The sequence below is a fragment of the Meles meles genome, chromosome 14 (genome assembly GCF_922984935.1).
Source record: "Meles meles chromosome 14, mMelMel3.1 paternal haplotype, whole genome shotgun sequence".
NCBI lineage: Eukaryota > Metazoa > Chordata > Mammalia > Carnivora > Mustelidae > Meles > Meles meles.
Window position 1 is genome coordinate 10,385,219 of NC_060079.1, and position 17,941 is coordinate 10,403,159.

Consider the following 17,941-nt stretch of genomic DNA (forward strand, 5'->3'; position numbering starts at 1 on the left):
TTAAAGCTTCTGCCTTCGGCTTGGGTCATGATCCCAGGGTCCTGGGATGGAGTCCTGCATAAGGCTCTCTGCTCAGTAGGGAACCTGCTTCTCCATCTCTCTCTGCCTACTTGTGATCTCTGTCTGTCAAATAAATAAATAAAATCTTAAAAAAAGAGAGAGAGAAAGAAATGTGTCAAAAGGTAAACCAAATTTAAGGTTTCTAGATAGTTACTCATTATCTCAACCAATTAGAATAACAGTAAAAAAAAAAAAGGAATAACAGTAGACAGAATTACATACTTTTTTCCTTTTTTTTAGTGAGCTCTACCCTCAATATGGGGTTCAAATTCACCACAGGAGAGCAAGAGTCCCATACTCTCCCAACTGAGTCAGCCGGGAACGCCAAATTACATACATTTTTATGTAAGCTTAAATTTTGGGGGGTTTGGTGCCCTATTTTTTTTGTTGTTGAGAGAGAAAGAGAGAATGAATGGAGAAAGAAGAAAGAGGGGAAAAAAAGACAAGAGAAAAGGAAAAGCACCATTAGGTTTCAATACAGCACAACAAGGTGGGTGTCTTTTCTTTGAAGCCTAAAAGAGGACTATGAGGGAGAGGAAGAGAAGAACGTTGCAGAAGTCACCCATCCGCAGAGCTCACAGGGAGAGGCATGGCGAGACGCAGGAAGGAATTCAGCGGGTCTCAGGACATGACACGGTACCCCTCACCCCCACCCACACCCCTTTACCCCCTCTCCATTCCCCCATCACCACCATCCACCCCCACCCCTCCTCAGACCCTTATCCCTCCTCAGCAACCCCCACCTCCTCATCCCCACTGCCATGCCCTCCCACTGCCTCTACCCCCTCACCACCCCCACCGTGCCCCCACCCTGGTGCCCTCACTGTCACCCCTCAGCCCCACCCCCAGGCCCCACTCCACTCCATCATCCCCATCCCCACCGTCTTCCCACCCTAACCCTTACCTCCCCATCCCTATCCCATGCCCCTCACGCCCTCTTCTCAGCACAAGACAGACTTGGATTCCTCCCAGGGAGTTACCCTAACCACTGCCTTTCTGAAAGCAGGGATTGCTTTTGGAGCCTGTGGGTGATCACTTTTCTCCCCCTTATCACTTTAGCCAAATGTATTCTTTTCTTTCTTGACATATCATTTCTTCATGATATTTTTTTTCTTATTATAAGACAACAGTAATTGAGTTCACTGTAGAAATTTTGGAAAATACAGAAAAACCCAAAGAATTTTACTTGCCCATATCTCTACCACCCTGAGATAACAACTATTATTATTTTGGGGTGCAGATTGTCCATCTTCCCCCCCTCCCCGCCGCTTATGTTATATATGTATCTACAGGTAATCTCTTCTTTGTCCTCTAAAATTTGTCTTCACATTCCTACCATTTGGTAACCTTTTTTTTTTTTTTTTTACTTTTTCTCCTGCTTAGTACCATTTTTCACCAAAATTATTTAGTAAATTTTTATTCGTTCAAACTGCATGAATTCTCACTTTGTGAGAGCAGAGCTATGTCACCTATGGAAAACAAAAAAAAAAACATGTTTATGGGACTATCTGCAGGCACCAGCCTTGCAACGAGCTCACGTGCACTGATTCATTTCATCACTGTAGCGCATGGCAAGTACTATCCCATCCCCATTCTTCTGATAAGCCAAGTGGTACACACCCTGTGATGTCAGCTATATTAGAAGAAGACCCAAAAATAAAGCAAAAATGGTAATCACCTCTATAAATGTCATACCTTTCACTCTGTGCATCGCAGAACACCCATTCCACGGTCGGTTCTGGAATGCTCTCCGATATGCAGACCAGGGCGTCCTGATTTTCCATTTTTCTAAAGTAAGGTCTCCTTAATGTGTAAAGCAGTGTGTCTAGAGCATCATAAATTAGTAACATTTTAATATTTTAAAACTAATTGTCTTAGCAACCCCCTCAGAAAAAGAATTCTGCATTATTAAGGAAGGTTAAATATTTTATACCATAGCAGCCTCTTCTGCTCCCTTCCAAACATATACAATAATGTATCTCCTCTGTTCCAATATATTAAATTCAACTCTGGCTGAAAGGTCTACTTCAGCATTTGTCCTCTTAGCTAATTTCTTGGGATATTTCATAAACCTACAGACAACTGAAGTTAAGTGGAGTGAGGTCATGTAAAAATACAAAAAGTGATTTGCATAGGAACAAGAAAATGATAAATAACAGCTTAAAGCTCATATATTTAAGACCCAGCTTTCTTCCCATGATTTATTTTATCTAGAACCAGGCAGAAATATGCTGATACAAAAACGCAGAAATAGAGTAGGAGAGAGAATTGGAAGAGAACTGAGAGGTTCGGTTTTAGCTTCCCGTTCTTTTTGGACCATCACACCACGCCTCTCCCCCACCCCCATCTTTGGCTCCCCACAATGCTTAATGTATAAACTTTCCACTTCTGGGTGGACCCCTCTAGCCACAGGAGTTCATTACCTCCCTGGGTGGATCATTCCGTTTATCAACAAACCTTTTCCTTTAAAAGAGGAATTCCAATCTCTGTTCTAAATTCCAATCTCTGATCTTATAATACATTTTGTTAAAAGGATTATGCATGTGCACATAAAAGAATATATGAAGTATACATTTCAAAGCATAATGATAAACACAAATGCCCACAGGCCCGTATTTGACTTAATAACTGGAATATTAATAAATATCTTCAAATCTATTTTTATGTTCCCCGCCATCTCAATCCTAGGTAACCTTTATCCTGAATCTTGTGTTTATCATTCCTGTGCTTTTAAAAATATTTTCACCACATAGATGTGTGTCCCCCAACAATATATTGGTTTGCTTTGTTTGTTTCCGATCTTCAAAATGTGGTATCCCTCAATATGTAGGTTTCCATAACTTCATTTTCTCATTCAGTCTTATGTTGGTGGTTTTGCCTTATGGTTTTCATGTAGCTATATTATATTCATTTTTTTACAGCTATAGAGTATTCCATCGGTGAGTGTATTACCGTTTATTATTCCATTTTCTTGCAATGGACATTTAGCTTGTTATCAGTCTGTTGTATTTGCCAACAATGGTACTATGAACGTTCTGTACTGTACTGAGGCAGGCGTGTAAGTTTCTTTAATAATATACCTAGGAGGAAAACCACTGGTTTATATGATATGAGCACGTTCCACTCTACATATAACGATAATCTGCTTTCCAAAATGGTGGTACTAATTTAACTTACATAGCAGGACGTGAGATTTCCTTTTGCTCTGTATACTGACCAAGACTTCTTAATTTTCAATTATCTAGTGGGTATAAAATGGTATCTCAGTGTGGTCTCTTTTTTTTTTTAAGATTTTACTTATTTATTTCTCAGAGAGAGGGAGCACAGGCACAAGCAGGGGGGAGGGCAGAGGGAGAGGAAGAAGCAGGCTCTCTGCTGAGCAAGGAGCCTAATGCAGGACTTGATCCCTGGACGCTGAGATTGTGACCTGAGCCGAAGGCAGATGCTTGACAGACTGAGCCCCCCAGTCACCCCTCTCAGTGTGGTCTTAATTTGGTTTTCTCAGTTATTATTTTAACATATTTATTGATCATTTAGTTTTCATGTTCTGAAAGTGAAATGTCTACTCGTCTTTTGTTCATTTTTCTACTGTTTTATCTTACTGATTTATAGAAGCTATTTACCTATTATAATTATTAATCCTTTATTGATTACATGAATTGCACATATTTTTTTTTCATTATGTGATGGTTTTTATACTTTCTTGCAATTTCTGACCATTGATCAGGCCCCACATAGGCCTGATCCCATGACCCGGAGATCATGACCCAAGCTGAAACCAAAAGTCAGTCACCCAACCAACTGAGCCACCCAGGTGCCCCGCCCCCATCCAAGGTATTTTAACTAGTTAGGCCAGGTTCCCTGACTCAAATGCCAGAAGAGTACATTACATTACACTGCCATCAGTCTACTCCCTTCAAAATATTTTCTTCTCTGTGCTAAACATTGTTAAGTCCCTCAGCGGTTTGAATTTAACCAAGTTCTTCACTATCTGGTTGCTCTGTTTTGTCAATATTCGTCTGAGAAGAATAATCATCCATTCATTTCCTGAACCTAGACATTCCATTCTCATGAATGCTGCCAAGGTTCAGATTTCCTTTTTTTTGGGCGGGGGGGGGGGGAGTAACCAGGCCTTAACTGCTGGTCACTGCTAAACTTGTGGTTTGCTAGTAAACCCTTTCCTCTTTTTCACATTGGCTGTTGCCAAGTCTCCCCCACCTGATTTTTTTTTTTTAGCCTCATCACCCAGAATGCTAAAAGCATGGTACAATTGTTGTTGTCAACAATAGTTGTTGTCATATTTTTACACGATAAATCTGAAATGCAAAGAAGATACCCTACATATAATAAAGACAACAGCAGACACCACTTATCTGACACAAATTCAACTCTCAACACTTGGCAAAAAAAGAAAGACAGCAAGCAAAGAACCGTTGATTCCCTTCCGAATTGAACTGAACCACAGAGACCCGTTGTCCCACAGAGCGGGATCAGGGATTGAGGAGGGGACAGGGAACAAGACCAAAATCAAAGTGAAACAAAAGCTCTCTTTTGATTTTTGAGCTTTCAGGCCTCTGGTCCGAGACATATCAGAGTAAACTGAAGGGCTTTTCAGAACTTCTGACAAATTTTGACTCTACCTAATTTTTTGCCTTACAGGCCGATTTTAGAAACCTACCATACCACCCTGGCCCCAATTAAGGTGACACTTCTGGGATCTAAATGGCCACAGGTGCTCTTTATGTTAGCAGGTAGGACCACAAGACCCAGGGCAGTGTGTGCAGACTGCATAGACCTGGCCTCTAGTGGTGCCCAGTGTGTCTGTTTTCCCAGCCGCCTGAAGGGGGAATGGCTGTGAGGCAATGAGATGGTTCCAGCGGCATCCCCCTCAGCACAGATGGTACGTGCAGAACACGGCCCATGGTTATCCCTGAGCCACAGCACCTCCGTGGACTGGACCCTGGCCTTGTGCCTTCAAGTCACTTACAAGGAAGAGGAAGACTCATACTCAGGTGTGTCCAGGTAACCTAATTTAAAATGCCCTGGAGGGGGGTGCCTGGGTGGCTCCGTGGGTTAAAGCCTCTGCCTTTGGCTCAGGTTGTGATCCCAGGGTCCTGGGATGGAGCCCCGCTTCAGGCTCTCTGCTCATTAGGGACCCTGCTTCCCCCTCCTCTCTCTCTCTGCCTGCTTCTCTGCCAACTTGTGATCTCTGTCTGTCAAATAAATGAATAAAATCTTAAAAAAAAATGGCCTAGGGGTACCTGGATGGCTCAGTCGGTTAAGTGCCTGCCTTCTGCTCAGGTCATGATCCCAGGGTCCTTGGATGGAGCCCCACATCAGGCTCCCTGCTTAGTGGGAATTCTGCTTCTCCCTCTCCCTCTGCCTGCTGCTCCTCCTGCTTGTGCTCTCTCTCTCTCTCTCTGTATCAAATAAAAAAAATCTAGAAAATAAGTATATAATATAAAATGGCATAAACCCAGAGATTTGGGAGTGTTGCCTTAGTCCCAAAAGGCAGTAGGATGTATGTGAAGGCACCTGCCTCTAGTCCCTGTGTGTCATGTGAGGTGAAGTGTTCAGTGTCTAGGAGCTGAGTGGGTGCAATTCCTAGGCCTGCACAGAACTGGGAGGAAACAAGCAGCCGGAAGGCACATGCGCGGGATAATTCTGCCAACTGCACAGTTGCCTCCACAGACAACAACATTTGGATGGTTCCCGGAGGTTTACGGAGTGATCTAGCATTTGTACAAATCAAGGATCCATGAGCTCCACGTGGTTCTTTAAGTCCAATTTGTAACATCTTAACATGAATGAAAGTAACACCGTGGTCCTCAGTCACATTGGCCATATGTCAAGTGTTCAATAGCAACGAGTGGCCGTTGACTACCTTGTTAGAGCGGACACGGACATCTTCCGATCTCAGAGAGCTGTATGGGGTGGTGTGGGGATCTTTCAATCCTGTGAAGTATGTATTTTTATCCCCATTCTACAGATAGGCAATTTGAGGTTCAGGGAGATTAAGTGACCTGCCAAGGGTGGTAGGAACTGATCCAGAGTAAGAACCCAGGACTTCTAACTCCAAGGTCAAGGTCAAAATGTTTTCCATTTCTTCCCTGTCAGTCATGTCACTGAAAAAAGGGGGCTGAACAGAGAATGTTCTGAGAGTCCACGGGTCATGCCGGATGGTTGAAGTGAATTCAACTATTCAACCACATATTGAAGGAAACCTGAATATTGTGTCCCAAGCAGCTGGCAGGTAGTTCAAGGGCTAAAGCACTCCTTTGGAATACTGTGAATACCCAGTAGCAAGGTGCACTTACTTCTTATACTCACTGTAAACAATATTGTGTAATTGGTAGCTTCGGTCTGGATGAAAAGTAGGTATTCTCCAGCTTGGGTTTCTGTCATTTTCAAAATGACCATGGAAACAACTCCTCTGAAGAAAAAAAAAACAAGAAAGAGAACTGGTTATTTTGGAAAATGTGTGAAACTAAAACATAAAATTTCACCCTGAGTCAGCGGGCAGCACAGGGGGCCCCCACATTCCATCTCTGACTGTGGCACCGGGGGCTGGCAGCTTCTCGCTCTGCCGGAGCCTGGTTAGTTTGACTTGGACTTCATTCAGGCCCTCCCCTCAGAGTGAGAGACCTCCATTCCAGCACCTTCGCCCCATGCTTCTCAGGCCTCTCAGAGGGAAAAATGCATAGGCTTGGGGTTCACTCCTGCAGGCAAGAGCAGACCATTCCCCTCAGTGACAAGCACCTCACAGTCATGTTCTGTCACCTGGCCACCAGCCTCACTTCCCCACTTGCAGACCCAGATGACTGTACGAGCAAGATACCCAGAGCTGAGAAACATTCTCTTTTGTGTGACTCTCTCATGATGAAAGAATTCAAGCAAAATCTAACACAAGGCATTATCCTTTGTGAAGGAGAAAATCACATATATGTAAGGAGAAGATGGCCCGGTGTTTGCTCTTTGAACTTCTTAGGGGCTCGATACCGATAAATTTGTCTAAGGAGCAATCTTTTCCAAGAAACTTCAATGTGTTCAGTGATACCTGTTCTCATTAAAGCTTACAATATTCTTTAACAGTTTGTTGAGTAATGTTGGGTATAAATTATGCTTTCTGGCCTTTAGATGCTTACCACTCAAGAGTGTAGGATTTCTCTAACAGTGTTAGTCTCAGCCCACCATCCACTGAAAGGCAGACTCTCAGGCCCGGCCCAGACCCATTGGACCCATTGAATCAGGATCTGCATTTGAACAAGGTCCCCAGGCGATTCAAATGCACATTTCTGCAGAGATGCCCTGTCCTGCCGTAGAGCTCCAAGCTGCTAGGTTCCAGAATACTATTCCTATGTTAGTAGGAGACATATTTGATTTGTGCCTGCAGATACTCTGGTCCTGTGCTTTTTTTCTCTGAACCATTCATTATCCTGGTATCATTTGTGAACATTTAACGCATATCATAGGCAACTGGAAGACGGTGATCACAGCCTAGGTTTTCAAGCTTTCTACCCATGAGCCCAGAGCTAGATTTCTGTAAGTCTCTACCGTGGACAAGTTGCTAAATAGTTTTGGTATTATCTAATCCACAAGATTAGTTAATACCGATCAGTCAAGTTAATACCTATTAGTCAAGACGGTGATGTGGACTGACAAATGGGACCATTGGTCCTAAATCAAAAAAAGGCAAAATCTCGGGCACCTGGGTGGCTCAGTGGGTTAAGCCGCTGCCTTCGGCTCAGGTCATGGTCTCGGGGTCCTGAGATCGAATCCCACATTGGGCTCTCTGCTCAGCAGGGAGCCTGCTTCCCTCTCTCTCTCTCTGCCTGCCTCTCTATCTACTTGTGGTCTCTCTGTCAAATAAATAAATAAAATATTAAAAAAAAAAAAGGCAAAATCTCATGGAATGACAAGAACCCTGCATTTGCTTTTTGGTCTCAATCCAGTGGGAAATATTGTGGCATAAAATTTTAATAGGATTACCAGAACATTTCTTTAAGCCAAAATTTTTAATAGAAGAGTGCTTTGGTTTAACCCCAAGGTACAAATAACCAAAAAACAGAAGTGAGTAATACAGTCTCAAAAGAGGAAAGGAAAATGAATGTGTTCCAAGATTTAGAAGCAAACTTCAGAATTATGGCCACTGTCCTAAAAATTACTTACGAGTTTATTTGGCGTTAAGGGAACAAATGCAAACAATTTGGTACAAGTCAGTCACAGAAATGTTCCCCTATCCTCAGTGGGGCAGGATACCCACTGTAGGCCATTTGGGTCCCACTTATTGCACGGTTTCTGGAAAGACAGAGACTCCTCTACACCATGGGGCACCAGAACACCCCAAGAACTGGAGAGAAAAGTAGCCTTAGAATTACCAAGTCAGGGGGCACCTGGGTGGCTCAGTGGGTTAAAGCCTCTGCTTTCAGCTCAGGTCATGATCCCAGAATTCTGGGATCGAGTCCCACATCAGGCTCTCTGCTCAGCTGGGAGCCTGCTTCCCTTCCTCTCTCTCTGCCTGCCTCTCTGCCTACTTGTGATCTCTGTCTGTCAAATAAATAAATAAAAATTAAAAAAAAAAAGTTAAAAAAAAAAAAAGAATTACCAAGTGGGCATTTGAATGACTTTTGTCTCTTCTTCCTGCCCCCATCTGGTCTCAGCAAGAGGGACCCAGACAGCGGGTGAGTGGGAGTGGGGGGGGGAGTGGGTGGGAGGGGCCCAATCAGAACAGAATCAGACACAGACTTGGCCATTCCATTCACAATTCTTGGCTAAGATATTTTTCTGGATCATGAGACCCATGTTCCATCATACCCAGATCAATTTCTTATTAAAATACTTCGTGGCTATCACTGGCAATTCTGCTCATCATACTGTGAAACAAAATAGATTAAAACCAAATGTTCTTTCCCCTAGCATTTCCCAGAAAGAAGGTTCTGGCTACTTGAAGTAAAATGTAATGAACATTTTCTAACTTTTTATCTTTAAGACAAGATCCAATTAAAAAAACAAGAGACCATAAAAATCCCAAATATTCTTTCCCTGTTTGTTTTACATTTTTCAAGCTGCTCACTGCCTTCTTACGCCCTAACTGTATCTATATGTAATTTTTTAGGTACATAGGTTTTATTTTTTAGAGTAATTTTAGATTTAAAGTACAGAGAGATCCCACATATGTTCCCCCCAACACACACACACACGCACACGCACACACACACACACACAGTTTTCCCTATTGTGTGTTTTTTTTTTAATATTTTATTTATTTGACAGAGAGAAATCACAACTAGGCAGAGAGGCAGGCAGAGAGAGAGGTGGAAGCAGGCTCCCCGCGGAGCAGAGAGCCCCATGCGGGGCTCGATCCCAGGACCCTGGGATCATGACCTGAGGCTTAGAGCCCACTGAGCCATCCAGGCGCCCCCCCTATTGTTAACATCTTACATAGGTGTGGTATATTTGTTACCATTGGTGAACCAATATTGGTACTAACTCAAGTTTATAATTTACACTAGAGTTCACTTTCTGTGTTAGACATCCTATAGGTTTGATAAACACATAAAGCCATGTATTCATGCCCTAACTATATTTTTAGTTCATTATTTCACTGGAGATAAGAGTTACGATGGATATGGATAGATATTTGAAAAGAAACTCCAGGTGAACTACATTCTACTGCAAGGAAGTTCTCCTCCCAAAATCCTTGTGGGTGCCACCCCCCCCCCCCACTCCCCGCTCCCCACCCACCTGTTTTGTAAATCAAAGTGTGGCTGGCAATTCAGGGAGCTGTGTTTAAAGACCCAGAGACAGGAAATGTTCCCTGGGGTGTTGACCAGTACTTGCAGCGTGACGGATGCCAACAGGCCCACTTCCACAGTGGCTGCTCCATACACGGCCTCTGTGCTCTCCTGTTTCAAGGCGCACCCGAGGTCTTCCGGGGGTTCCGCTGCCTGTGTGGAAACAAGGTGAATTCACTATTCGTGCATGTTTTTACATCCTCTTCTTAGCTGGGACCTTCATCAAATAGATTCCTGTTGACGTACTGCCCACTGCACTGAAGAACGTATTGCTAACTGAAAATCCTATATTTATAATTCTCAACAGAAGAGATAGGAGCACCGGGGTGGCTCAGTTGGTTAAGCGTCCACCTGCCTTTGGCTCAGCTCATGATCTTAGGGTCCTGGGATTGAGCCCCATGTCGGGGTCCCTACTCAGCAGAGTCTGCTTCTCCCGCTGCCTCTGCCCCTGCTTGTGCTCTCTCTCTCTGTGTCAAATAAATAAATAAAATCTTAAAAAAATATAGAGGGAGGGGCGCCTGGATGGCTCAGATGGATAAGTGTCTGCCTTTAGCTCAGGTCATAATCCCAGGGTCCTGGGATCAAGCCCCACATCGGGCTCCCTGCTGGGCTGGAGCCTGCTTCTCCCTCTCCCTCTGCCTGCCGCTCCCCCTTGCTTGTGCTTGCTCTCTCTCTGTCAAATAAATAATTAAAATCTTAAAATTAAAAAAAAGATGAGTTTAGGCTGCATTTCTAATATGTTTTATATATGGTTATGCATTGAACTGTGTCCCCTTGAAATTCATGTGTTGAATCCTAACCCCCACTACCTCAGAATGTGATCTTATTTAGATATAAGGTCTTTCCACAGGTAATCAAGTCAAAATGAGGCCGTTGGGTTGGGTTCTCCTAAGAAGAAGAAATCTGAAGAAGACACACACTAGGAAAAGTGCCATGTGACGAAGTGCCATGTGTTGAAGACGAACCTCCAGGAGTCAAGGACAGAGGCCTGGAACAGATGCCTCCCTCACGCCCTTCAGAAAGAACCAACCCTGGTGACATGTAGATTTTAGACTTTTAGCATCCAGAACTGTGAGATAATAAACTTGTTGTTTAAGTCGCCCAGTCTGTGATACTCTGGTACAGCAGCTCTAACAAACTAATATCCAAACAATAGTCATAAAATGCATAAGACATAGGTGACTGCTTTTGTGATTACTGGTGTGTAGATAAGAATCTACATAGTAATAGTAAATTGGTGTTTGCGTTAGAGGGAATTTAAAAAACAAAATATTTTCTGGGCAGACACCCCCACAGGCTCATTGCCACCACCACACGTCTTCCCTGCTTTAAGTAATTGAGACACATTGAAAGAGGGTGTAGTAGCAACTTCTGTCTCTGGACCCTTCACCTCCTACCCTCAAACACCTAGTGTAGCACGCCCACACACACACATGCATGCGCGCACACATGCCCACAAACACGTACCCACAAGCTTCTTCTGGTGAAGAGCAGGATAGGTCTTCTGCTACCGATCATAAGCCATACTTCTGGTTTTACTTATCCATTTATTCAGCAAGTAACTGATAAGTTCATTTACTCTGTATCTGTTAAGTGCTAGACCATGTACTGGGCACTATGGGAGTTGGAAGAAAAGACATTGATCTTGTCCTTAAAGTGTTTCAAGTCTAGTAAGAAGGAATGACTAAAACACCAGGTGAAATACGATGTACCCTCTAAAAAGATACCAGTTACTTTGAAAGGTAAATTTAAGTGTCCTGGAACTTTGGAGGAGGAAGAAGTAACTACAAAGCTGGGAGGGTTGTAGTGGGGAGGCTTCACTGAAGTCCAGAAATTGAGCTGGATCTTAAAGGAGAGGCACAGAATAAAGTAAAAACAAATCAAAACAAGGTAAAAAATCTGCCATACTAGAAGAAAATATTTGCAACATGTATTATAAATATAATACCCCTAATATATAAAGAACTTGTTACCAATAGGGACGCATGACCAAAACACAGTAGAAAAATGGGGAAAAGAACTGAATAGGAAGATACCAAGAATAACCCTTGAACATAAGAATAAAATGTTCAAACTCAGTTATCATTAGAAGACACAGATTAAAACAACACTGAGGTATTACTTCTCATCTATCAATCTGCCAAAAAGTTTTCAGTATAACAACACATGGTGTTGGCGAGGCTGTGAAGAAACAGCCATTCTCATACATTTCTGGAGGAATACAAGCCAGTGTGACCCTTCTGGAGGAATGTTTGGCAATAGCTAATGAAATTACATGTGCACCCATCCTTTCAGCCGACAACCCCCACTGGAGGACTACATGTATAAACCTATACCTACAAACAAGTAATTGCAAAATACTAGAAACCACCTAAATGCTCATACACAGAAAAGTGGTTGAATAAACAATGGTACCTCCACATACAGGAGTACTGTGCAGCTATAAAGAAGTATGAGGACAATTTCAATGAACTGATTTGGAGTGATCTGGATACACTGTTAGGTGAAGAAAAGTGAAAAAATAGCTACTTTCACATATACTACACCTCATGTAAGAAAGAAGGGGATTCAGGAAATACACATGTATCTGCTCATTTGGGCATAAGAAATCTAGGACTGAGACAAAAAAATCTAAAGTGGGGGGCACTTGGGTAGCTCAGTCAGCTGAGTGACCAACTCTTGATTTTGGTTCAGGATGGGATCTCAGGGTTGTGGAATTAAGCCCTTTGTCATGCTCCACAGTGGGCACGGAGCCTGCTTGGGATTCTCTCTCTTTCTCTACCCCTCCCTCCATGCCTGGCACATTCTCTCTCTCTCTAAAAAAGAAAAAAAAGAAAAAAACAACTAAAGGGATTGGCTATAAACAAGAAGTAGATGGAAAAAGGATGGAAACTTGGTTATAGGTATGAAGAGGGAGTAATACTTCTTTGAGTATATCTTTTTATACACTTTTGGCTTTTAGGACCATAAACATGTTTCACAAACTCAAAAAAATAAACAATTAAAACAACCAGGATTTGGGGGGAACTCAAAATGGAATAGTAAAAAAAAATTAATTATATTACAGATTCATAATGTAACCATGGTAAAGGGCGTGGGAAAGAAAAGAACTAACATAAATAACAGAAAAATACTATGCTCATCATACATACTGTATGATTAAAGACAAAAAGAATTATACACAAAGACTCTATTCTAGTTTGTAAATCTGTTTCTCACTGGAATGTGGGTTAGCAATTCTGAAATTTGTTTATATATATACCAGGTTTATGTAAGTCAATTATTATAGATAATGAGAACCAGGTTTCTGACTATCAGAGAGAGAAATACAAATATGGAAAGAGGAAAGGTAGAATAAAACCTTTGATGCTGAATTGACATCATAGCTATCAGCATGAATTTATGGTGATCTAGAGATAGGTAAGTAGGTAGATGTAGAGATGATAGAGAGACAAAGCGTCGTGTGTGGTGGTGGGGGAAACTGTATACATACATACATACATTTCCTAGAGGGCCCAGAGGCAATGACATCCCAATAGCAGTCAGCACATCCAGCTCTCAGACCATGGTTTCTAAATACTATTCTCCAAAAAACCCAGTGTTGTTTTTGTTTGTTTGTTTTGTTTTGTTTTGTTTTTTGGAGAAGTGGCTAATTTTAGGGCTAAGGCAGGAAAAATGCAAGATGAGCCTGAACTATATTGTAGTTACTGGAAAGTAAGGCAGTGTTTGAGAAAACACGGGCACAGGTTGAAAGGACACAGAAGTCAACCTCAAGTAGCTCCCAATGGCCAACGCTGTACAAATCTAGTAACAAAACAAAACTGATAGTCTTGGGTTATAAATCATAGAATAAAACAAATATCTGAGTCCATATTGATATAAATAAATAAAATGGAGAGAAGAGAGAACTCTTCCTTATGTAATTCCAATTTAGAAATGTAGAGGGAATAAGAGAAAAAGAAAATTATCATTAGGCAAACATCACAGTAATAACTGTTGTAGGCAAGATCCACCAATGGGTGCTAAAACCAGCAGGTGAAAACTGGAGGAGAAACAGAATATTGGCAAATGCCCCCAAATACCTGCTATTTATAAAGAAAATAGTAACTTTGCAGTGGAGAAACTCAGCATATATTACATTCATCTTCAAGCAGAAATGATAAATGGTGAAAGCATTCAGGTTTTAAACAATTAAGTGGATTGTGGGAACAGTAAAATCATCTTATTTTGGGTCCAGGTTTTATCGGTAATACAGCTAAAGATGTAATTGCTTATTTAATAGAGTTACATTGGCAAGTTTTGTCTACTAGAATTTTTGGTTATTCAAAACACTCCTGAACTGTAAGAGTCTCAGAAAGATGTCTCATCTGAGCAACGTGAACTGTGGAAGAAATCAAAACCAATTTTTTTAAGACCACTGTTCCCCTAACAATACACTTCCCCACTAAAGTGGGAAAATGCCCCAAAGGAGCAGCTTCAACTTCAGGAAGGTGAAAGCACATTATGCAGACTGCTCATCTTTGCGTCATCTAGGTTTGTAGGATTATCTGTTTAATGTTGTTGGAGAGACTAGATCTTAATACAATCCTAAATATTGCATAAGAACACAACTTCTACAACCTGAAAAAAAAAAATGCAGGACTTAATCCTAGGAACCAAGACCAATTATTAGCTTTTTTTTTTTTTTTTTTACAGATTGTGTTTTATAAGAAAACACTCCAATATGTGCAGCTATTTTCTTAAGTTGAAAAAACACCGAAAGTTTAAAACAGCATAGCCAATAATATCAACATTTTTTTGAGCACACTGAAATACTGCATGCAAAAATATTAATTATTAATAAGCAATATGTTATGATGCCAATATCCGCTTTGAAAAAAGTAAAACCAGCCATGCTTCTGTCATTAAAAAAATCACGTGTTAAATCAGGAGTTTTCCATGCATGTAGAATGTTTCAGAAACCTACTTCACACTATATTTTAAATTTGAGAATATTTTTGCTATCTCTGATCTTAGGGGGTGGGGAGTGAAGCCCAGGGTATCATGTTATGTATCATGCATGTTATGTGTTTATGTATTCTATTTATGTAGAAGAAAACAGATTGACTTTATATTGGTATGAATCCTTAGCTGGAAATGTTCATGGAATTGGCTACACTTTATGTTCACTTTTTGTAACGTGTTTCTAATATTTTCAGTTTTCTATTATCTAAGTTTCCTTCCTTTGAGTAAGTACCTAAGCTGTTAGAGGAATTGCATGAAGGAGAAGGGTGATGGAAAACAAATTTGGGACCTGAAGGAGCCAGAGTCAGGTGACGGAGCAATCTGCATGTCAGTTTAATGGGAAGCCACTGAAGGTTCTAAGTCAGGCTGTAAAAGATGTAGCCATGCTTCAGAATCATCTGGAAGCCCTATCAGAATGAACTGGAGAAGGAAAAAGCCACTTACGATATTATTGTGATTACGGAGGAATTAATAAGGGAAGTGGCTATGAGACCAGAGAATATGAGGTGATTATATGAGAACGATCAAAGAAAGGGAATTGACAAGACTTGGTAACTGACCAAATGTGAAGGTGCAGGAGAGGAAGTAGTTCAAAATAATGCTGACCTCTCAAGCCCAGAAACTAGACAGGCCCATAACAGGAATCAATTAATATAAGAATAGGAGCAGGTTTGGGGAAATAGAAATGAAATATAGGTGGGTTTTAATGAGCAAATGGAAAATCTCATATATCTAGATCCAGGAGGCACTTGCAAATTAGGGACTCGGGTTTAAGGTTGAAGCCTAAATACTTTTTAAGGAGAAAGGGTAATTCCTTTTACTTATTCATGCTGAGTATCTGTGTCTTTGCTGAATCCAGACCAGGAGGGAACATGACTCTGGATAGAATGGAGTGCATATGAGTACATAATATATTTAAACACACAAAAGGAAAAACCCATATAGCCGTGCTAAGCCTCGATAGCTTACAAAGTATGGCCTCTAGAGAAAATAGCTGAAGTTAGAATTTTAATATTACTTTACCATGGGATACGATGATGATATCCCCAGTGATGAATCATTGTTCTTATGATTGATTAAAACACACGTGATCACAGGCAGATCTTGATTTGTAATAGTCTCAAATATCATTGCTGAAAAAACAACTGTAAAACAAAATAAAGACAACAATGTTGATACATGCACAGCTTTAAAAGAAAATATGCATTCATTTCACAACAAAAGAACAAAACAAAATGTAATCAGGCAAAGGAGGCCAACAGGAAAGTATGTATGACATATGATTTCAAAAAACGCAAGTCTTATTATAAATCAGGAACAGAGGTACGTAGAGCAGTCCTTTCCAGTGTGTTACTGAGCATTTTGAAACATTGAGGAATGAGGAATGATTATTGGCACACAAACAATTTTTCCTTCTTCATGGATGTTTGCGAAATCTTTTCTTTGTGCACTTAAATTTTTAGAATTATGTGCCTTACGGAGAGTCTGTTTTCATCTCTTGTGCTAGACACTCAGTGGGCTTTTTCAATCCAGAAACTCATATTCACCTCTCAGCAAAAGTTTCCTTGAATTATTTCTTTGATTCTTTCTGTCTCCTTCACTTTCTGTTCTCCTATTATTTGGATGTTTTTCCGAAATGACTGATGATCTTTGACAGTATGCTCATATACAAGAATGAAGTCCAAAGTGTTCATTGTAAGCTCTGTGGGCATGGTTCGACCTGCTGCCCTCTTCTCTCTGTGCAGTTATCTTTAGTTTGTTTTTTTTTTTTCATGGGCTAATCAGTCAGATCTCCCAAAGAAGAGTCCTCACTCATGTTGGCTGCCCAGGTTGTGGGAGTTGCTGCTGGCAATTTATACTCTTTTTTGTGTGTGTGGGGGGGGTCTTACAATGGAAATCAGGTTGCTTTTCAGCTTTTTCATCCTGCATCTTTTGATTCCACTTTCTTCATGTGTTTTAAATCTCTCTAAATTTTATTTTCTGCCTCTCCAGTGTCACTGTCCTTGTAAGTTTATGTCTTTAAAAAATTTTTTCATTTGAGGGGCGCCTGGGTGGCTCAGTGGGTTAAAGCCTCTGCCTTCGGCTCGGGTCATGATCTCAGGGTCCTGGGATCGAGCCCCACATTGGGCTCTCTGCTCAGCAGGGGGCCTGCTTCCCTTCCTCTCTCTCTGCCTGCCTTTCTGCCCACTTGTGATCTCTCTCTGTCAAATAAATAAATAAAATCTTAAAAAAAAATTTTTTTTGTCATTTGAGTGGATTCTTGGTGGAAGGTAAATGTATGTGTTCAACCATCTTTGTACCATGTCATCTTATTAAAATCTCAGTATTGTAGCTATGAGAACTGCATATTAAGATACATTCACTGGTTTGTTTTCATCTATTTTTATTATTTTATTCTTTATTAAAGTCATATTATACCAATACAGGTAGAACTGTAAGAGGAAATTCACCCTAAATCATGACATCCTGACAAATAAACCATTTTCATTTCCCTAGAACCTTTCCCATCCATATACATAGTTTTTAACTAATTGCATTAATAGAGTAGAAATCATTTTGTATTCTGATTTTGAAAATAATGTATCATAAGCATTTCTTATGATACTAGATGCAATTGATTTGCTTTCCTTTGGTGGCACTAACAAAAATGACCTAATCATTCCCTTGCTGTTATACATTCTGCAGTTTTGTTTTGTTTTTTTGTTTTTTTTTTTGTTTTTTGCCCTCTGCCATTTAAAATACTTCACCAAGGGACACCTAGGTGGCTCAGTCGGTTAAGTGTCGAACTGCTGATTTCAGCTCAGATCCTGATCTCAGGATTGTGAGACTGAGTCCTGCATCAGGCTCCGAGCTCAGCAGTAGTCAGCTTCGGATTCTCTCCCTCCCTCTCTCTACCTACTCCTTCCCCTGCTCATATGCACATGCAAGCTCTCTCTCTCTCTTAAATAAATCTTTTTGAAAAAAATGAAATAAAATACTTCACTAAGCTTTTAACTGTTTCTTTTTTTATCTAAGCATTTCACTTTTAAAATATAAAATATTATTTCCTTAGTATACATTTCTGGAAGTGGAACTAGTGGATT

General features: G+C 40.9%; 1 protein-coding gene across 1 annotated transcript in view; it reads right to left on the reverse strand.

Moving 5' to 3' along the window:
• Positions 1 to 17,941, reverse strand: part of FLT3 (fms related receptor tyrosine kinase 3) — a 75,229-nt gene that overhangs the window by 37,035 nt on the left and 20,253 nt on the right. Inside the window, exons 2-5 of the mRNA XM_046028185.1 lie at positions 15,882 to 16,003; positions 9,805 to 10,007; positions 6,378 to 6,493; positions 1,756 to 1,885 (exon numbers count right to left, since the gene is read on the reverse strand). Of these exons, the coding sequence (XP_045884141.1) occupies positions 1,756 to 1,885; positions 6,378 to 6,493; positions 9,805 to 10,007; positions 15,882 to 16,003 (571 nt within the window). The remainder of the gene's footprint in view (positions 1 to 1,755; positions 1,886 to 6,377; positions 6,494 to 9,804; positions 10,008 to 15,881; positions 16,004 to 17,941) is intronic.